The sequence below is a fragment of the Nannospalax galili genome, unplaced genomic scaffold, assembly GCF_000622305.1.
Source record: "Nannospalax galili isolate Female #2095 unplaced genomic scaffold, S.galili_v1.0 scaffold768, whole genome shotgun sequence".
Lineage (NCBI taxonomy): Eukaryota > Metazoa > Chordata > Mammalia > Rodentia > Spalacidae > Nannospalax > Nannospalax galili.
The window spans coordinates 6,411,574-6,434,808 of NW_008360317.1; the positions used below are offsets into that span (position 1 = coordinate 6,411,574).

At 41.1% G+C, this 23,235-nt stretch overlaps 1 protein-coding gene across 1 annotated transcript in view; it reads right to left on the reverse strand.

The window, feature by feature from the left end:
- Mtus2 (microtubule associated scaffold protein 2) overlaps positions 1-23,235 on the reverse strand; it is a 507,691-nt gene that overhangs the window by 201,836 nt on the left and 282,620 nt on the right. The window contains exon 4 of the mRNA XM_008825049.1: positions 14,384-14,545. Coding sequence (XP_008823271.1) covers positions 14,384-14,545 — 162 coding nt within the window. The remainder of the gene's footprint in view (positions 1-14,383; positions 14,546-23,235) is intronic.

The window sequence follows — 23,235 nt, forward strand, 5'->3', positions numbered from 1 at the left end:
AAGAGCTGGTTCTTTGAAAAGATAAGCAACGTAGACAGACCCTTAGCCCAGTTAACCAAAAGAAGGAAAGAGCAAATCCAGATTTTAAAAAAATCAGAGATGAAAGGGGAAACATCACGACACCAAAAGGATCCAGAACAGTTATAAGAGAATATTTAAAAGCTTATTAGCTAAGTGTGGTGGTACATGCCTATAATCCTAGCACTCAGGAGACAGAAGCAGGCAGATCCCTGTGAGATTGAGGCCAGCCTGATCTACATAAGGAGTTCCAGGTCAGCTGTGGCTACAGGGAGACACTGTCTCAAAAACAAAGAAACAAACAAAACAAAACAAAACAAACAGGAAACAACTACCAAAAAGCTCAAACCCAAACAAACAGCAGTAACAACAAAATCTATGGTGGTGGTTTGCATGGGAATGTCCCCTATAGGCTCCAAGTAGTTGAACAATTGGTCTCTAGTTTGTGGAGCTGTTTGGGGAGGGTCATGAATACAAAAGATGTTGAACACTTTTAAAGGTGTTTCTTAGCCATTTTTATTTCTTCTTTTAAGAGCTCTCTGTTCCAATTCATAGCCCATTTTTTAAATTGGGTCATTTGTTTTCTTGAATCTTTTGTTTTTTGAGTTCTTTGTATATTCTTCTCAGAAATAGAAAAAAAAAATCCCAAAATTCATATGGAATCACAAAAGTCCCTGGATAGCTAAAGCAATCCTGGGCACAAAGAGCAATGCTGACTATTTGGGGTCTTTTGTGATTCCATATGAATTTTAGGATTTTTGTTTTTCCATTTCTGTGAAGAAGGTCATAGGAATTTTGACTGGGATTGCACTTAATTTACATGTTGATTTTGGTAGGATGATTGTTTTCACAATACTCGTCTACCAAGTCATGAGCACAGGAGGTCTTTCCATGTCCTTGTGTCTTCCTCAATCTCTTTCTTCAAATATTTAAAGCTTTCATGGAATGGGTCTTTAATGTCTTGGGTTAGATTTAGCCCTAGATATTTCTGGGAAGTGTTCAACATCCATACTAATTAAGGAAATGCAAATCAAAATTACTTTAAATTTCATCTTACTCCCATCAGAATGGCTAAGATCAAGAGAACAAATGATACTAAATGCTGGCAAGGATGAGAGTAAAGGGGAGTCCTCATTCACATTTGGTGGGATTGCAAACTGGTTCAACTACTGTGGGAAGCAGTGTGGGGAACTTTTAAGAAACTGAAATGAATCTACGATATGATCTGGTTATACTATATACCCAAAGGACTTAACAGCCTACTACAAAGATACTTTGTCAGTCATGCTTGTTGATGCTTTTTTCACAATAGCTAGGAAATGGAAACAACCTAAATGTCCCTCAACTGATGAATGGATAATGAAAATGTGGTACATTTACACAGTTGAGTTCTACTCAGTGGTAAAGAAAACACCAGAATCATGAAATTTATAGATAAATGGATGGAACCAGAGACTTATTTTAAGTGAAGTAACATAAACTTAAAAAAATAAGCAATGCATGTTCTCTCTCATTTGTGGACCTTAGCTCCAAATCCTTAGATGTGAGCCTATATCTTGATGTAACTGCAGGAGTCAGGAAAATGGAAAGCAACCATGGGGGTAAAGGGGAAGGAGCTCAAGAGAGGGTGATAGTAGGAGACAGGTGTTATTAAGGGGAAATTCAGAAAATACATGAAACCTTAACTGAGGAGAGAATGGGCAAGGTTATACAGGAGAGTGAGAGGAGAGACAAATAATGCTTAGGTGGTTTAAAAAACAGAAGGAATGTATTAGTTTGAATGCTATTGAAAAATACATTAGATATTATACATTATATATATTATACATTATATATATATAGTTGCATGTATATATCTAAAGGCAGAGGAAACCTCTCTTTACTGAAGATGCTGGAGGAGACACGACTCACAGGCAAAGGTGTCAGTTACCAATCACCAAGGAAGGCATACAGGAGACAGAGGCCACTGCCAGCTGTGTCTGACCCATGGGTTTCTGATTTGTCATTGGTGCATAAGAAGTGAACCTCTGAAGGGCCCTCCACTAGAGAGTTGGAGCAGGTCTGTTCCTGAAGTGCCTGCTGATCCCACAGCAGCAGAAAGAGCAAGGCAGGCCTGTTACTTACCCTAGGGAACTGTGTGTCTTGCTGACCAGTTATAGAAAGTCACAAGGAATTTCTAGGCTCTCATTATCAGGGGAGTGAGGGCTCTTGCTCTTTCAATGGGTATTTGCAAGTAGCCTGAGGTATTCTGGGCACCTTGTTGGTGGCACAGAATTTGGCGATAAAGAAAAGAGGCATGGATGCATGAAAAAGGAGTCAGGCACAGCAATCTTTAGATAACACTTGTGAGAAAAGCTATGAAGGGGAAGGTCCCTGAAGAGGCTTATGTTAAGACCTTAAGGAAAGGCAGATGTTGACCTGAGGAAGAAAGGGGATTGTGTTATGAGAAGCCATTCAGGTTGCTATAACAAAATGCCTTTGACTGGGTAATTTACAAACAACAATTTATTTCTCACAGTTCTGGAAAGAGGGACATTAAAGGATGAGGTGCCAGTAGATTCCATATCTGTCAAGTGTCTATTTCCCATGGCTAGCACCTTCTGTGTGTTATCATATGTCAGAAGAGATGAGAAACTCCTTAGATCTCTTTATTATGGGCACTAATTTTATATATAAGGGGCTGATCATATCACAAAGCCCTCACCTTGGGACCACACCCTGGGAGTTGGGTTTCAGCATGCAAATTTTGAGGGCCCTAAACATTCGGATCATGGCAGGGCCAGCCATGTGAGGTGAGGGCTGTTCCTAAGGGAGGGTCCTATGAGAAAGAGCCACCATGATGTGACCTGATTTCAGGAACTCCCAACTCTTAAAGGGAACTTGCCATATGAAATTTATTTGTCTTTTGAGCATCAGTGAAAATTAATTTATGGCCAAAAGGCAGCAAAAATAATCACCTACAGAAAGTGTTTCTGGGATTTCCCCTTGTTCTTCCCTCCTCACTGTGAAAGTGTGTGGGCCTCACTTGTGGAAAGGGCTGGCACCACACCCAGCTTCTCCACTGCAGTCTGATTTCCTCTGCACCAGTAAATGCATCTGAGGAAGAAAGTTGGAAAAGGTAAATGGAATGTACTGTGTTTTCCATCACATGGTTAAATGAGAGGAAAGAAGTTCTGCCTTTAAAAAAATTTGTAAAGCTAAATAATGAAAAAAAAATTTTGTAAAGATGCCAGCTGGCAAAACTCCCTCTCCCAGTCAGCATTTGTCTATGATCAAAGTATGCACTTAAGGTTGCATCCTGTTCTCAAAAGTTACACTTTGCTAGTGACCACTCTGCTGGTAAGTTAGCTGCACTGCTTTTAAGTTAGTGATTGCATAAAAATGAGAGGCCAAGCTCTGAACACTCAGAGTAAGGGATAGGACCCCTTGGCATTTGGAATAAAAACCCAGCTCCCACTGCGTGTACCTGCCTGACTGATTTGTGGCTAGGCACACTTTTGCAGAAGTGAAACTTCTGGCTTTGCCAGAGTGCTTTGGATTGTGTAGTCATTTCCCTGAGACCCCAAACCCATTTCTAACAAGGGGAAACTTATTCCTGGTCAGAGCAGAGTGTGGGGTGTGGAGATAGGTTAAGGGAAAAACCAATGAAGATTACTTTTAGAGAGTAGAGTAGGTTTCATTAAAGGCCCTCTTTTGCCTCTGAGAGACTGGACCAATGATCCCCAAATTTCTTTGTATTCAAAGTGTGATAGTACTAACTGCCAAATTAACAGGATATAGAATCACCTAGAGGACCTCTGGCCTGCCTTTGGGGTTTACCTTGATTATGTTAATGGAGGCGGGACAACTTATCTTAATTGTGGGTGAGACCATTCCCTGGGTAGAGGCTCTTAGGCTGTATAAAATAGAGAAAGCAAGCCAAGTACTTGCATGCCCTCATTGCTTCTTTCTTCAGACCATGGGTATAATGTGACCAGCTGCTTCAACTCCTGCTTCTTTGACTTCCTTCCATGACAGACTGTACCTTGAACTATGAGCCATAATAAATCCCAGAAAGCCTTGGGGCTCTCATACCAAAATCTTCTACAACCATATGGTAAGACAAAAGGTTATTTCAATTTGTCATGCAATGATAAAAAGACATTTTAAAAAAATAAAATGTTAGCAAAGAAAGGATTTATTTTAGCACACGCAAAGTTAACCTAGAAATACTAATGCAAGGCAAACATTAAAATAAAGAACCAGCTTGACCCTTCTGCAATTTCTGAATCTATTTTAAAAGGGAATGGCTGCATGACAAGCTCAAGAACAGCTGCTCCTTTTGATTTGGGGTGGGTATTTGGGGTACTGCTGTTCTGAACTGTCACCAAGAAACCAGTAGGGAACTATTCTGTCATTCAAAATACACTCAGACTCCATTTCCAAAGTCAAGTGGTACCTTGTGTGACAGACAAAGAGAAGATAGTACAACACCTTCCCAGACCAGCTCTACATCCCATCTACCTCCATGCTACAACCCCTGGTCTTCTCTCCACCAGCCCTCAACATACACCTAACAGACCTGGCTGGCACAGCCTAGACTTTTCTCACTTTACTGCTTCCTCTTCTTGTTCCTTCTAAACATGAAGGCTAAGTGTCATTCTTTCTAATAACCTACAAGGTCCTTCAACTGGATTTCCCTTTCCAAGGATGACCCTATTTTTCTTCTCTTGCCTTTTCACTTCACCCAACAGTAAGATGTGCCCAACGGCTTCCATGTCCTCAGCTCCCCTACCCCCTGTGTTCCGAAAGCTCTCCTTTTTCCAGAAGGGCAGTCTGTTTCTTCCATTTTGGTGATACCAGGGAACTGCTCTCAGACCTTTATTCCTTCGCACTTTGTATGTTCTCCTAGGCAAACTCACACATACCCATGACTGCCACTCTTAGAGCAATGAGCACTGGAGGCTCATATCTTCCAAATCCAAATCCCCACCTCAAGGGTTTCCATACAGCTCCAAGCTTATGACTTTTCATACCATCTAGACTTTGTTATTTGGATGTTTCTCAAACACCCCAGGCTCATTTTTCCCACACCCAAATGGCCATCTTTCCTCTAAACTTGCCTTCTTTTTGCTTCCAATCTGGTAGTTAGGGGAAGTTCAGCCATCCAGTTGTTTGAGTGAGAAAGCTTTCAGTTTCCACAACTTAGAGCAGATAATAGTTAATTAAAAGACAGATCAACTGCCAGGTATGGTGGTGTATGCCTGTAATCCTAGAACTTGGGAGGCAGGAACAAGTGGATCTCTGTGAGGTTGAGCCCAGTCTGGTCTATATAGTGAGTTTCAGGATAGCTGGGGATTCAGAGACACCCTGTCTTAAAAAACAAACAAACAAACCAACAACAAATGACCAAAACCAACAGCAACAACAATGACAAAACACTGACCAACAATGTTAAATAATCCTGTTTGCTACCACCAGCCTGAGAAAAGTTGGAGAGAGGAACCATGTCTCATTTATCTATCTCCAGGACAATACTCATAAATGCAACCATTGAATTGGTGAAGACATGGATGAGAATGTGGAGGTTTGAACAAGAAATGTTCCCCATAGGCTCATGTATTTGAATGCTTGGCACCCAGTTGGTGGTGGTATTTGGAGAGGTTATGGAACTTCTCGTATGGAAGCCTTGCTGGAGAAGTCTGTCACTGGGGGTGGGCCTTGAGAATTCACAGCCTCACCCCATTTCCAGTTTGTGCGTTTTGCTTCCTGTTTGCCACTGACACGTGATCTCTCAGCTTTTTATGCCTGCTGCCATGCCTTTCCCACCATTATGAACATTTAGACCTTCGGAACTATAAGCCAAAATAAACTTTTAAGTTGATTTTGGTCATAGTATTTTATCACAGCAACAAAAAGTGATACAAGTATACATACTTCAATTTGGAAAAGGAAAGGGAACAATTACAACTGTGATAAAAGTTTACCCAGAAGAGCAAGTCCAGGAAATCTACTGAATGCTTTTAGATTGCTTGAAAGGATGCTCATCTGTTTTGAGTAAGGAAGGTGAGAGCTTTCCCTAAGCAGCTACAATTAAGTGCAGACTTAAAAAGTTGCCTTGAGAGAAAGTAACACATGTTCAGGGAGGGAATGACGCTGACATTTATATATACAGGCTTCAGTTTTTGGGGAAAGGCATAAACTTCTCCCTAAACGGGACTTTGTAATTCTATGGAAAAGCCTGCATATCACATTGTGTGGGGGATATGCTCACCAGGAGTCAGGCACATGCAGGGACTAAGTGAGCAAGGTATCTTTGTCTAACTCCCAACCAGGTGATCTCAAGTTGGGCAAGAAGTTCTGCACACCATCTTGTCTACCACAATCCTTAGGTCACACACAAGACATCAGCTGGCAGTGGACATGCTGTGGTCCATGGATGGCATATGGGTATCCATGTGGGTATTGATAATACGTGAGAAGCACTAAAAACAGAGCTAGCATATTATACATTCATTTTTGAATGCTACCACATGACCTTGGACAGCTCTTTCTACTTCTCTCAGTTTTCATGTTTATAAAATAATCATCTTCCTATCTACCTTTTAGGACTTCTGTGAGTACCAAACTCGATTCATTGTAAATTAATGCAAAGAAGGAAATAATTACTATTGAGATTATGTGGCTCTTGAGGATATCCTATGTAGTAGAAATACTTGAAAAAGTGATAAAAGTTATACAGACTTAAGTACTGGCTGCTTCTCCACACTTGAAATGCCTCATTTCCATTGAACTCTGCCGCAAATAAAATAACTGCTTTTCTACACATTTTACTATGCATTTTATATCACTTTAAACACAGACTGTTAGTTTAGTCAATTTACTGTATTCCATAACCCAGTTCCAATCATAAGCCATGCATGGTCAACATTATTTCATCTTCTGTAACACCCATTTTACATCCTATAATCTGAATTACTTTAAGGGCAATCTCAGCATATGCAATAGTTAGGATCTTAAATGCTCCCCAAAGGTACATGTGCTAAAAGCTTGGTCCTCAGACTAGCGGTATGGGGAGGTGGTGGAAACATTAAGAGGTAGAAGTCTACTGGGAGGTCTTCCAGTCCCTGGGTTGGTGGGGGGAGCCTTCAATAGGCTAGTAGAACCAATTATCTTTAAAAATGTAATATGTTTGTTTCAATTAGGACCCAACATTATATAGCATACTTTGGAATTGCTTGAAATTTCAGCTTTTGGTGATCTAGAGGTTTTCATTTCATCTTCCTGTGGATTTTTGTTGTTGTTGTTGTTCAGTTTCTACTGTTTCTGTTGCTCAAGACCTGAGCTGGTTTGTCTTGTAACACTTCTCAGTCTGCTTCTGTCTCCATGATTTATTGAATATGCATCCCCTTTATAAGTTTCTAGGGGATGGAGCTGAGATTTCTTAAAGATCAATTTCAGGTTAGTACATATGTTATCCCACAATACCCCATCACATCTATCCTACAGTACACAAAGCCAGAATGTCAGCAGATGCAGAATTACAACACAGAACTCACCACTAGTAAGATTACCAACAACAGGTTAAGACATTTCTGTTGCAATCTTTCTGAACCTAGGGAATGCCCAGTGGGGAAGCACAGCAAATTGCTGGGCCATAAAGTCACCCAGAATGCAGTTTTGTCGCCAACAGGCTGTGCTTTCATCCGCTGAATTTCACTTTGGATTATTTAGATTTCATCTTTTAACATTTAATATCAATGTACAATTGTGTTAAATATTTAGGTGACTTTTAAGTCAAGCATAGAAAACAAGTATTCAAATACTGTCATTAGCTTCAGTCTCCACCTCTTTTTAACTCCTTCTTTTCCTCTATGGGGTAATTTTTAATGCATATTTTATTGAATTTCTGTGCATTTCATACAATACATCTTAATCATACTAAGACCTCCTCCCCTATCTGCACCTCCCCTCATAGTGTGCCCACTGGATATCACACATTCTGTCATATATGTTAAGGCCTATCAAGTCAAATTTGTGTACCCATATCTCCCTCGGTGTGAGTTTATCCAGGGGAACCTGTTCGGTCCATCCAGCATCACTCTCTTAAAGAAGGTCAACTGTCTCTCACCCAGTAGTGGTCAGCTGCCAATAGTTTCTCAGCTTAGGTTGGGGTCTCCTGTTCATTTCCCCAATTCTATGCTGAGTTTTTTCTCTGATTAAGTTTGCATGGGTCTTGTTCATGTTGTTATCATTGGTGCAAGTTCACATTAGCAAATTCCCCAAAGCCTGGAAGGCTCCGTTTCTTTATGATACATAACGTACCTCCTCCTCTAATTCTTACAGTTTTTCTGCTCCCTCTTCCCCAACTGTCCCTGAACCCTGGGATGGGTGAGGTTTAATATAGGAGTCCTACTCGGATACATACTCTACAGTCTATTATTCTCTACACTTTGGCCAATTGTGGCCTTCTGTGTTCATCACTCTCTGTAGTATGAGAAAGGTTCGATGGTAAGAGTTGAGAGATGCATTAGTGTTCTCTCTATCACCTATTCTACTATTTTCTGTGAGCTTAGGTGTAGAGGTTCCATTGTAGAGTATCACTTAGGACTGGGCATCTCATAGACACTTATTTTCTGTGTGTGACAGTTGTGGAACTCTGTAATAGTCTCTATCATTGCAAAAAGAAGCTTCTTTGATGAATGGTGACTGGTATACTTGTCTATACATCTAAGGATCCATATTTGACATACAGTAAAAAATTACATTTGTCTCTGAATGTGACAAATGTAGGATTTTCCTTAGGATCTATGACCTCTCTAGCCATGTGTATTTGGCTATGTTTATAGTGCCAAATACACTACATGTTTATGTGAGTTTATGTGAGGTTCCCTCCCCCCACCCCTCATTGAGAGAGCTTTAAGTCCAATTAGGTAGATGTTGATTACCTCCCAAGATAAAAGTGCCACAGCTTCACTAATAGAGAGAGTTTGCTGTGCAAGTTATTGTTGTGGTTATGAAGCTTTAAGCTGCGGTTGGACCACTGGTTGATTGTCTCTTAGCAACTTGCATAGTATCCTCTAGTACTGTGAGAGCTAGTCTTCAGGAAGGAGGCTTCCAGGTCAGTTCCAGCTCCACTGCTCCAAATCCTGTGTTTGAAGTATATCCTGTCTTCAGCAATAGGGTCTTACCTTCAAGATCTGGGCAGTAATCAAGAGCTGTGGCAATACTCTGTGTTATCTAGGGAGTCTCTTGGACTACCTGATCAACAATTTGAAGGGCCGTTTCTCCTGTCTGGCACTGTGTTTCTTGTTATATAGCCTTCAGCTATACACATGGACTCACATACAGATATTGTATGTGTAATTTTCAGTAGGCTTTTGAACTAATAAATTTCCATTTGGTTTTTCACACCACCCCTTAAAGCAATAAAAAGATAACTAAGATTAAAAAAATGTATCCATAGAGAATTTTTCTTCTTTTTAAAACTATACTAGCTGTTTACCTAGGTTTTTCATAAGAAATTTAGTGTGCCAGCTTGTGAGGACACATTCTGTTTGTTAGAGCAAACAGATCTCATGTAGCCCTTGAGCTGAGGAATAGCTTTCATCTTTGGAAAAATTCATGAGGCCACAGTTTTCTGATCAACCTTGAGCCAGTGTACAATCCCTCCATCACCCCCACATGTTGAAGATCCTGCCTTCCTGGCATCTTGGCTTACATAGTTTCTTCTTGAACTAAGCATCAGTGAGGTGTCTGGAAATTTTTACATTGTTGATGCCATTTCTGGGGGAGGTGGCAATATAATTTCCTAGTGTCTTCTATGCAGAGAAATTTGGTTGAGGGCAAGAGAACCATTCATAAGTAACAAAGCACTGCTTAGCTGGTTCAAGAAGACCCTGCTCCTCCCGTGGCTCCCCAGTGAGGATGATGAATAGGATGGTCTCCTGGTGATGCTGGTGATAGGTTTCTCACCTGCTGACTGAAGGGCTTTTTGCCATGGCACCTTCCATGGCACATCTTTGCTAGGATAATACCTAGGCATTTTGAGAAGCTTAACCATCATTCTTATTGCCACCAATTGGTCTTATGACAGTAGCAAGAACCTCTCGCTTTTTTCTTTTCAACCTTAGATTTAGTAGCTGAATACTTCCTTTTGTAGAAAGCCTTTCTGGAATACATAGCAGATCATGAATAGCTGCCAGTTCCTCTAATCAGGACAGGGTTTTGGCGGCAGACAGCTTCCCTTTCCTTGGCTTTTGAGCCTTTGGGTCTCCCTTTTCTGCTGCACCTGCACTGGCACCATCATCAGCCTTCTTGGCTGCAGGTTCCTTGTCCTTTGTGTGTAGCTTTTCAGCTTTTTCACGACCACCTTGCAAGATGGGAAAGCTCCACTGCTTTTCTTAATAGAAGCACATACACTGTATATAAGGCCCATATTGAGTGAAAACGTGGCTCACTTCCCTCCACTTTGCTTTTGCTGCTTAATTCTAGCCTCTGGAACTCACTTTCTAGTAGTAATAAATATAATTTCCCATTTTATAACAACCTTACTGCACTGCATCCTGGGAATGCATCACACTTTGTTCATCCAGTCCCCTGTTAATGGGCAGTTGAAGCATTTTTAGTCTTTTGTGACTTGAAACAGTACTGCAATGAATCATCTCATGCACTAAATTCTTGTTAATCTACTTTTAGAGACAATTCCTAGAGATTAGATGACCAAATCAAAGAATAAATGTATTTATGATTTTGTAGATTGCTGCCAAATTTCTCTTCATAGCAGTGGTATATTTCCTGACAGAAATGTATGAGGACACCTGCCTCCTGACACATAACGTGTCAAACCTGTAGATTTTTGTATCAAATAGGTGTGCTATTTTGGTCCATTGTGGGTTTACTATACGTTTTTCTAATAATTGGAGTGGGTCACCGTCTCCTATGATCAAAAGTCGTTTTCATTTGTTTTTCTAAGAACCGACTGTTTAAAGTCCTGTTGTTTTTCTGTAACACTGGTTCACAAAGGTTGCTTTCCAGACCAGCAGCAGCAGCACCAGAGAATCTGTTAGAAATGCAAATTCTCAGGCCCTAAGCCAAACTTGCTGAATCATAAATTGTGGGGATATAACCCAGCGATTGTGTTTTAGAAGCAACACTGATGACTGTGATGCACTAGAGTTTGAGAAATCTTGGTCTATAACATTGATTCAATAACTGTAGGCTTGTTGGATTATTTTCTAGTTTTAACAAGGCCAACTGGAATGGAAAGACTCAAATGCCACATGACATTCATTCATTCACTGACTCATTCAACCATTAACAAAGAGATGCTAAATATCTCAAATGAATCAATCATGGTGCCAAGTGATGGCGACACTGTATCTAACAGACAACTGGACTGGAGAGATGGCTCAGCTGTTAAGAGCACTGGTGGCTCTTGCAGAGGACCTGGGTTCAGTTCCCAATACCCACATGGTGGCTAACAACCATCTGTAACCCTACTTCCAGGGGATTAGATGTCTTCTTCTGACCTCAGTGGGCATTGCACCATTGCACAACATGAGTGCACTTACCTACATGTAGGCAACACTCATACACATAAAAATAATAAATAAAATAATTTAACAGACAACTTGACGTCCCATGAGGAAGAAAAAAACCTAAACAATGCAACTTAAAGCTATTATTCTGCTAAATAGGCATAGCAGGAAACTGACTCCTAATGACTTATTATTAACTCAGAGAAGCTTGCAGTAGATGATGATTAACATAGAGACCTACAACCGGTCAATGGGCAGAGATTAAGAGACTGTGGAGTTCAAGGCCTAAATGGGACACCTATACTGCACGTTTTCCCTCCCAAGGCTCAGGAAGTATTGTGGAAGAGGGGTTGGAAAGATTGTAAAATGCAGAGATAGTATATGAATATAAGGAAACTGTGTTGTCTGGACACCACAGGGTAGCTGCACATATGAACCCACAACACTTGTGACAGCATACACAAGACCTGTGCAAACTCAAGACAGACAAAACCCCAGCATGGATGGGGGAGGTAGGCAAGAAGCCCCAGTCCTAGTTGAGGATTTATTAGCAATTGATAGATGCTGGGAGAGGGAGAGTCAGATTTCCTTACTGGTGTGATGATACTTGATAGGTTGACCAGGCTCCAAGGGATAGAGCCACACCCAGGAAGCATTTTGGAAAAATGGATTAGACTGGATAGGTCTTTTAAAAAAAAGAAAAATAATAGAGGAGATGAATTTGGGGGAATTTAAGGTGAGGGTGGAAAGGGGAAGGGGGTTTGAATACGATCAAAACACATTTTATGAAATTCTTGAATCAATAAAAAAATTTTTTTACTAATATGTTTCCCTCTAGTTTTTTACATCAGGTATGCATTATTTATCTCTTTTCCCTCAATAAAAATATTTTTTAAAATCTCACCAAAGGAATCTCAAGATGTTAGTGTAGCTTGGAGCAAAGGGCTTTAGGTAGTTTGGTAGTCAGGAAGATATAAATTAAAATGACATTAAGATAACACTTTATTCCCAAGTGGACCAAAAGTTTAGAAAAGGCTAATATCTATTCCCAACTGGTACCCAGGCAGAAATACAAAACACGGGCCTCTGCAGAGGAATCTCGGGAGTCCTACTGCTTCCATCAAGCAAACCCATTCCTAGAGAGCCCATGTAAATAGTATGGCCCATTGGAGGCTGTTTATTGAGGCACTACTTGTTGTGGCAAATACTGCATATAAAGTGTGTGCCTAGAAGGAGGTTGGTTGGATAAGTCATGGTTGATCCACACTATGCAGCTACTGAAATGAAGGAGCCATAGCACTGACTCAAAGGTCTCTCTATGACATATTTTGTTATAGTTTGCTCTGAAATATTCTCTACGGACTCACATTTTAGAAGGCTTGTCCCTCAGTTGGCAGCACTGTTTGGGGAAGTTGTGAGACCTTTAGGAAGTAAGGCCCAGCTGATGGAAGCAGGTCACTAGGGGTGGGCCTTTGAAGGCAAACCCTGCTCTCTTTCTGCTTCCTGGTGTGCCACAATGTGAACAATGCTATCACCACCATAAATGGAGCTGTTCTGTGTGCCTTCCTCACCATCGTGTATTGAAACCCTCTGAAACTGATCCCAACTCAATATTTTCTCCTGTAAGGTATTTCTGTTAGGCATTTTCTCCCAGCTATGTGAAATTAACTAGCACATGTAACATGTGGAATAAAAGGTTATATAAGCTTAAGTATCCCCTATCCAAAATGCCTGGGCCATAAGTGTTTCAGACTTTGGACTTTGAAATAATTGCATAAACATAATGAGTTATATTGGAGATGAGACCCAAGTCTAAACACAAAATTCATGTGTGTATGATACATAGACATAGTCTAGAAATACATTTTCAGTCTGTCTATATTTGACTGTAACCCACCCACGACAGGTGTACAATTTTCTACTTGTGCCGTACTGTCAATGTTTAAATCATTTCAGATTTTGCGACATTTAAAATTTTGAACAGTGATGCTCAACATGTAATGCAATCTCATTTTAAAAATATAAACCTCGATGTGTGGATGTAGTTACGCAATGATATTTGAGTATATTCACAGCAGAAAATATGGAGGAAAAATATACAGATCCGAAAGAGCCATCAGCCGTGGATCAAGACTCAGTAGCCATTCATCTTCCTGACAGTGTCCTTCCACAGTGCAGACAACAGAAAGTAAGAGCCATACCTGCAGACACTGCTATAGGTAAACAGGTCACTTCTGTGAAATGTGGGAGAGGAAAGCACGGCTACCTGTGCAGTGCCCGTGCACAGCGCCTTCTGTCCACTCATCCCTGCACAGGCGTGGGTATGGAAAGGCAGGCTGTGTTACTGGGATGGCACTATCAGGCATAGCCATGGCTCTGGAGCCAACTCTGAGACAACAGCTGCCGATTCCTGGGTCCTTCCCAGTACTGTAGGCTCAAGCCCACACCCAGCAGGGAGCAGCAGTCCCCTACTGGGTTCTGAGATTCACATCTCAGGCTCAGCAGGTGCTTGCTCGATAGCCCTACAAATCATTTCAAAAGTAAAGGCTTTCCCCAGCCAAATGCCAGTCTGCTTAAAATACTTGGTTCTTACTTTCTGAAATAAAAATGGTATGATTCAAAGAGTTACCAGACAGGTGAAGTGAGAAGTTTTTGTGAGAATTTAAACACATGAATATATGAAAGTACTCTGAAAACAGCTGTATTATTATTAACTTTAAATGCCATTTAAAACTCATCTGCCATCCCCTCTAAGAGGCTGTTTGTACACAGGGACTTTCAAAGACTTCTCATTAATGCACAAAGGGCACTCCACTAGAGAATCACTACAAGGCAAAAGGTCTTACCAGCAGGTGTGGAAGGAGATTTTGGCGCTGGAAGTAAACTCCTGCGGGGTATTGTCACACTGGAGGAAGGTGCTGAGGCCGCCCGGCCAGTCCCCTTGGGTGTGTCCTTAGAAGGCAGAGTTGCCTTCAGAGCTGGCTGTTCTTCATTCCCAAAGGTTGAACCTGTAGGAGGCAGACAGGGTGTTAATTATAACTTCATGAAAAATGGATAGACTGTCTTGCCATTCAAATTTGCCAGCCAATCCTAAGGTTGCCATCTGCTTTAGAACTTGACCTTTTAGTAAGTGACCTTGAAAATCATATTCCTCTGGAAATAGATGTGGAAAAGATCTGCCTTTAGTCCAGACCTAAATGTCTGTTATTCAGAAACCCTGTAATGAAGGGAATGCCACAAAGCCAAGAAGAGGCTCTCTCTGAAATTTTATTTATGTGTACACATATACACCTTGCTTACATGTATGTGTAATTGTATTCTGTTCATCATCATCATCATTTGGGTAATCCACAGAGGGTGAGAAGTGCTTTTTTAAAAAGTGTGAGGGACCCATGAGAGTTGAGAATAAAAATACAGTCATGCCGGGCATGGTGGCACATGCCTTTAATCCCACACTCGGGAGGCAGAGGCAGGCGGATCTCTGTGAGTTCAAGGCCAGCCTGGTCTACACAGTGAGTTCCAGGGCAGCTGGGGCTACAGGGAGACCCTGTTTCAAAAAGACAAAAAAAAAATACAGTCATTCATTCATATCACTGGGGGATTGGTTCCAGGAATGCCTGTGGATATTAAAATCTGCCGATGCTCAAATGCCTTATGTAAAATGACATGGTGTTTGCATAAGTCCAATAAGACCCTCCTATATACTTTAAACCATGCCCAAAAGCCTTATAATACCTAATACAACATACATGCTATGTAGAAATGTTCATGATAGTTGTTATGCTGTGTTGCTTAGCAAGTAATGACAAGGGACACTATAAGGACTTCTGGGCACATATGCAATTGTTTTTTCTGCATAGTTTTGATCTGTAGTTGATTAATCCACAGATGAAGATATACAGGGATGACTGTTATCTATGTGTCCCACTGGCCCAAAACCCCACCTCATTTTACCTCCAGAAAAGGAGGTTTGGAATGGAGGTAGAAGTGGGGAGCATGAGGCAGAAGGCCTTTGAAGACCATAAAAGAATTTTGTCTGAAAAGCTGCGAGGGCCCTGCATCACAGCTTTATTTATTTAAAAGGCAGAAGACACAGATGGATAATTTCAGCTTACTATTCAATTTATATAGTTTCTGTCCACAGGCCACATTGTTAGAATCAAGTGCTCTAACATTCTGAGGATACAGCGTATTCATGAGTTTGTGTCAGATTGAAACATAAAAAGTGTAGCCTAAACTTTTCTTCTGAATCTGTTCAAACATTTTGTGACCTACAGATATTCAGTCTCTTAAAAACAATGATAAAGTTCCCTGTTAAAAGCAAAGCCTTCTACATGTTCCCTGATTGGGGCAGTGAGGTACAGTCTGTTAATTTAGAGAGCCTGAATTTACTGAGATTAGCACTTGTTTGGAACAAACCCATCCATTTGTAGGATCAGAACCATGAACCGTGAAAAATAAGTGATGACAGCTGCAAGAGGTATAAGGCATTAGAGTGAAAGATTAAAAATTTTGTGTTCATCATTTTGAAAAGAGAATCATAACATTTTATTTGTATAGAGCCTGCATAAAATGATAGCATTATTAAAATGGCTTTATTGTTCATGATAATTAGAGATTTCATTCAACCCTTCAGAGTAAGCAATTGTTGCGTTTCTCCCTATGGAGACCTGAAAGTTTCCTTAAAATTGGTAAGGTTTAAAATTGTTTCTGAAGAAAAGCATATTTGAGAATTTAAAAATGTGCCACTTCTTTCTGAAGCAGTGGATGACCTATAGTTCTCTTAAGTTACTGTACAAGTTTTTTTTTTTCTTACCCCAGATTTCTCTTGCCATCTTCGTGATTTCATATATTGAAGATTCTTTCTTCCTATAGTTCTTAGCAATGCCAGAATGCTGGTTTTTTCCCTTCAATTTTAAGCTTTCACCTTTTCATTTAAAGAAAGCACTTCATTGTTTCCCTTTGGTGTGCCTGAGTGGCCAGTATCACTATTGTACTTTGGTACTAGTATTAAGTACAAGAAAGTTTCCTTGAACATAGCACTGGGATGCTACAAATGATACCCAAGGCAGGGCTGAGGGACTAATGAGAGAGTAGGGCATAGAGTATGGAAACTGTAGGCAGAGGGTGGCTCTGTCCCAGGTAGGAAGGAGTTGGACAGCATGAGCTTTGCCCATGCTGCTTGTCTTAGCATCTTTTCTTGTTGCTATGAGAAAATACTGTGATCAAAAGCAGTTCAAGGGAGGAAGAGTGTATTTTGACTCACAGTTCTAAGTTATAGTCTATCATGGTGGAGAAGTCACAGAGGCTGGAGCTTAAAAGAACTAGTCACATGACATCTATAGTCAAGACCAAACAGCAGTGAGTTAGAGACAGGGTCTCCCTGTAGCTCCAGCTGGCCTGGAACTCACTATGTAGGCCAGGTTGGCCTCGAACTCACAAAAATCCACCTGCCTCTGCCTCCCAAGTGCTGGGATTAAAGGCATGCACCACCACGCCTGTCTTGTACATGGTTTTAAATAGTCCTAAACACATCTCAGGGAATATATTTGACCTCTGCAAGGCAAACAAATATTTGCAGCAAAACTCCACAGAAAGGGTCTGCACAATAGGTATCAGGGAGGCATGCATGTGTCTGTCCAGCCCAGTCAGGAAAGCAGCTTCATAAGCTGTGAGAGTAAATGATGGAGTGGACATACCACCCAGTGCCCAAGATCAGAGAATCTTTAAGGGTTCGCAGGGTATTTCAGAGGGAAGACATACTCAGCTACAGGAAGTGTTCCACACAGAATCATCTAATGTGAAGTTTATGGCTGCCAGAATAATCTATTCATTGAAGTGGGGAGTAGAAGCTAAATCAATCATGAAAGTGTTCACACAGTCTTTTATTTAACGATTTATTAACATTTCTTAAGAAGAGAAATATTTTTGTATCATTTGCAGAATTCCAATTCCCTGTTATCAAATCCTCTTGCGTCTGACATCATGTTGCTATGTGAAATTTATTCAGTGAACACATCAATTTAGAGATTTGGCTGCTTTCCAGGTTGGGCAGAAATTTGTCTGTGTCAGGGAAGCCATGTACTTCCCTCTGAGGGCGGGGGGTGGAGGGAGGGACTTGTAGAATTAAAAAAGTAAAAATAAAATTGTATAAAACCTTGTGTCCATTACTGGTGGGTTACAGCTGCAGACAAGCAGTTCTTTTCTTTGAAAACAGGCTTCACTTGGCCAATAATTAAAGACACATTTTCAGTAAGTGAAAAGCACTCTGAATTTGGAAATGGCTGTTGAATTCTATGAATGCTTCAAGTCCTCCACAACAATACTGACAACATTAAACCCTTGCTTGGGAAGAATAAGAAAATAAGTAGAATAAACAAGCCGCTTGTCTGAGCCAGAAAAGTGTGCTGGAGAATTGCGACAGCTAGAAGTGGCTCATGTGGCTAATTCAGTGATCTTGTTCTTGGCAAATTCCCATCTAGTCTGGCCAGGACTTTGTAGGTAGCTTATCCACCCTTCTACCGCACCGCAGAGCAGAAGGAACTCCAACGAGGCGAAGATAAGGAAGAAGACGGCCAAGGCATGAACATCATTGCTTGTACCTGCCGCCTCCTTCAACCCAATTCTTCTTTCATAAGGGAGACGACAAACGCTGACTGTATAGGGCTACTGTGAGAATTTAAAGAGCCAAGGCCAGGGAATTTTAAAAAGTCAATCTGGAGTTAGCACAAGAATACACTGTGAATTGAGCATGCTGTATTCGCTTATGTGTTAGTTATTAACTTGAATGCTGACTTTAATTTATGCAGCTAGTCATTTTAATAAGTCTGTTTTTCATAGGAACATGAGAAGGAACATGAGAAGTCTTGGAGGATTGATATCAGATGGCTGCTGTGCATGAAAAGAAAAAAAAATCATGCCTTCAGGATGAAGGACTAAAGAAAAGATGGAAAGTGATGGCCTTAAAAATATAAATTTATTCCATGCAGAAAAAAATAGTGATAATAAAAAATACATTGCTGACCCTAAGAAGGACAAAACATTTCCAGTTTCATTACTAGTGAAATTGATTGGACAGACAGAGATTTGCTCAGCTGTCCTGGGCATTCACAATTGCTTTCCAAATTACTTGTTGGTATTCACATTGATTACAGGTAGTGTGTAAGTACAGACAGCAACACTGGCCTTTAATTTCGGCAATCAGTTGGATATGTTATTAACTGGTTTTAAGTTCACTCTGATAAGTTGTACGGTTGAGATTTTTTTTTAATTAAATAACTATTCAAGTTTTTTTCTTTTCCTAATATACCACAGAATTTCTACCCATCTTTCTACTATAATATTGACCCTTAGTTCTTTGGATATGGTGAATGCTAGTCTTTACTGTCTATATTTTTCCAGTATTGTGACAGTCTTGGGCTTGATTTCACTCTCATACTGTCTTTAATAATAAATCTTTTAGTTTTAATGTAATTGATTTTTTAAATCAATGTTTTTATTTTATATGTTTTGAACGTCATTCCATATCCTGATCTCATAAAGAATCTCTGGATTCTTTTAAAGTTTTAAAGTTTATTTTTCCACTTTTCGATCATTAATCCATCTGAAATGAGACTTGAAATATGGGTTTGTTTTCAGTATGGACAACTGTCCCAGTCTACATGCTGCACAGGCCACGTTCTCTGTAACGTCTGCACAGTTTGCTGCTGTTGAATGCCAAGCTTCCCTTCATATGTGATGTATTAAAGGGAGCCAAAGGTAGTCCCTAAACCAGAGTTCTTGGGAAAGAGTTAATTGCTTGGATCATGAATCATCTAACACAGAGGCTGTGAATGATCAGCTGCTTTGGGAAGCCTTGATGGATGGTTTAAAGTCAACTTGCCACATTAGAATCACTTGAGTAAGAGCCTCAATTGAAGAAGTGTCTAAACAGACTTTAAGGATGTGGGATAATGGTTGAAGAAATATAAAACTGGACCAGGATGAGTTTATTAATATGGCCCCACTGAGCAGAGGCTCAAGGTTTAGTATTGAACTCACAGTTAAAAAAAGTACCAAGAGGGCTGGGTGTGGTGGTGTGCTCCTTTAATCCCAGCACTTGGGAGGCAGAGGCAGGCAGATCTCTGTGAGTTTGAGGCTAGCCTGGTCTACATAGTGAGTTCCAGGTCAGCTGGGGCTACAGGGAGACCCTGTCTCAAAAAGACCAAAAAAAATGTACCAAGAGTTTGATTGGATGGCTGAAGTATTTGTGAAAATATGTCCTACTAAGGAGAAACTGGAGATGCTTTATAGACCTTGGCTTAGTGTTGAAAGGATTTAAGGCTCAGGGAAATTAGAATGATCAAGTGGATTTGCTGTTTAAAACCTGTCACAATGGGAGGGCCCAGAAGACAATGCCCTTCATTAATACTGTAAGATGCAAAGTGGTGAGGGGGCACCAGCACATTTGAAGAACTTTGTTATTGCTATTCTTTTTGTACCAAACTTTAAGGTGGGAGACTCAGCTGCTCAACTGGATGAATTAAATGTAATGGTTTTAATTGGACCCCAGTTATAGCAGGGGCTAGGTGGCAGCAGTGAATGACAAAGGCAAAGTGAGCAGTTACCTTAATGAGCAGCACAGGAAAAGCCATGTCTTTAATGGCATGACTCGTATGGACCTTTGGTACTGACTAATCAATCACAGTGATTCTAGGAATGAAATACCTAAGTAGCCTACTGAGTTTCTGCTCACTCTTTATAAGCAGAAAAACTCTAGAACAAATGTAAGAAAGGCTATATTAGATCACAGTAACAGAATCACAGCTTGTCAACCAAGTTCCAGACTTGAGCCAATTTAAAGATGCAGAACCTCCTGAATGAAGGGAAGTGCAGGTCCCCTTGAAGGACCGTATTATAACACAAGAGTTTTACGGTTAGTCTTTTTCCCATCCTACCCAGTGGGACTTACAACTTCTGCTAGGGTAACTGTACATGGGGAAAAGGAAACAATCAGACTCTCTGGGGCCGATTGTATACTGGTTCTGAATTGACACTGATTCCAACAGACCCTCCAAAAGGATTGTGATCCTCCAGTCAAAGTAGGGGCTTATGGAAGTGAGGGGATTGCTGGAAATTTGCTAAAGTCCAACTCATAGTGGGTCCAGTGGGTTTACTATGTCCCTGAATTCATCCTGTGGTTATTTTCCCAGTCCCGGAATGTATAACTGGAAGATCTGTTTAGAAGTTTGCAGAATTCCCACATTGGTTTTCTGACCTGTAGAGAGAGTTATTATGGCTGGAAAGGCCAAACAAAAGTCACTGGAGTTGCTTCTACCAGAGAAAATAGCGAACAAACAACAACAACAACAACAAACTGCACCTCTGAAGAGATTACAGAATTAGTGCTGCCATCAAGGACTTGAAGATTCGGGGGCAATGGTTCCTACCACATCTCCCTTTGGCTCTCCTATTTAGCCTGTGCAGAGATAGGCAGATCATGGAGAATGACAGTTGACTATCAAAAACTTAATCAAGTTGTGACTACAATTGTAGCTGCTGTGCCAGATGTGGGTTCCTCACTTGAGCAGATTAACACATTTCCCAGTACTTGGTATATAGCTATTGATCTGGCAAATGGCTTTTTTCTCTATAACTGCCCATAAGAACCACCAGGAGAAATCTGCATCCAACTAACAGCTGGCCAGCAGTACAACTTTATGGTTCTACCTTAAGGATATATTTATTCTCCAGCTCAATGTCATAACTTACTTTGAAGTGATCTTGGTTGTCTGCGTCTTCCACAAAGTATTATACTGGCCCACTGTATTGATGACATTGTGTTGATTGGACCAAGTGAACAGGAGGTAGCAACAACTTTAGGCTTGATAAAGCATACGCACATTAGAAGATGGGAAATAAATCCTGACAAATTTCAAAATTCAAGGACCTTCTACCTCAGCAAAATCCCTAGAAGTCCAGTGGTATGGAACCTGTAGGTATTCCTCTGTGATGGCTAATCCTGGGTGTCAACTTGAGTGGATCTGGGATTTACTGAATGAGAGAGATCTTCTTGATTGGATCATCTGAGGCTGGAAGATACACCCTAAATGTGGGTGTTACCTTCTGGCAGCAGCCTGTATAATAGGCCATGGCAGTGGAGAGCACTTAGCTTTTTGCTGCTTGCCTTCTCTCTTGCTGGTGAGTTCGTCTTGCTAAAGACTAGCTGATCTTTTGGAATTCATCAGACCTTCAGCGCCAGATTGGGACTACTGAGACATCCAGCCTCATGGACTGAAAGACTATGGATTCTCAGCCTCTCCAGTGTGGTGCAGCCATTGTTGGACTACTCAGACTCTATCCTGTGAGCTAAGCTGATAAATCCCTATACATATATATTCATTCTACTGGTTCTGTTTCTTTGGAGAACCCTGACTAATACATCCTCCTAAGGTGAAAGATAAGTTGTTGTACCTGGTCCTTCCCACCACCAAGAAAGAAGCACAGGGCTTAGTGGGCCTCTTAGAATTCTGGAGGCAACATATTCCTCACCTATGTGTGTTAGTGTGGCCCATATACCAAGTGACTTGAGTGGCCTCGTACAGGATAGGGCTCTTCAACAGGCTCAGGTTGCTGTGCAGGCTGCCCTGGCACCTCAGTCATATGATCCAGCAGACCTGATGGTACTGTATGTGTAAATGGCAGTAGGGATGCTGTTTGAAGACTTTGAAAGACCCCTATAGGTGAATCTTAGCAAAGAACCTTGTGATTTTAAAGCAAGGCCTTACAGTTATTCCCCATTGGCTTGTTACTGGGCTGTAGTGGAAACTGAATGTTTGACAATAAGTCACAAGGTTACCATGCTACCTAAGCTGCCCATTATGAGCTGGGTATTATCTGAGCCACTATCCTAATTTGTTTCTCCATTGCTGTGACAAAACAGTCTGACCACTACCAACTTGGGGAGGAAAGGGTTTATTTAGCTTACATATCCCCATTCACAGTTCATCCAGGAGCCCAAGGTAGGAACTCAGGGCAGGAACCTGGAGGCAGGAGCTGGAGCACAGGCCATGGAGGAACGCTGCTTACTGGCTTGCTCCCCTGGCCCCTGCTCAGGGGTGTGCAACACAGGCCCACCTGCCCAGGGGTGGTACCACCCACAGTGGGCTGGGCCCGCTCAGTGGGTTGAGGCTCCCTCAACCCAGGTGTGTCAAGTTGACACTAAAGCTATCCAGCACACCCACCAAACCATAAAACTGGACATTCACAGCAACAATCCATCCTGAAACTGAAGTGGTATATATTGTGATTGGGCCCAAGTTGGTCACGGGAGAAAAAGGAAGTTACATGAGGTTGTCCAAATGCCTATGGTTCCTAATTTTGTTACAATGCTTCCTGTTCCTGAACATGCTTCATGAGGTGTGTCCTATGATTGGTTGATTGAGGAAGAGAAGACAAAAGTCTGGCTTACAGATGGTTCTGCATGCTATTGGGCACCATTCAGAAGTGGACAGCTGCAGTGTTACAGCCCCTTTCTAGGACAACCATGAGGCACACCTGTGAAGGAAAATCTTCACAATGGGCAGAACTTCAGGCAGTTCACATGGTTGTATATTTTGCTTAGAAGGAGAAATGGTAAGATATGCAATTATGTACTGATTAACGGGCTGTATGCAATTGTTGGCTAGATGGTCAGAGACTTGAAGGAGCATGATTCAAA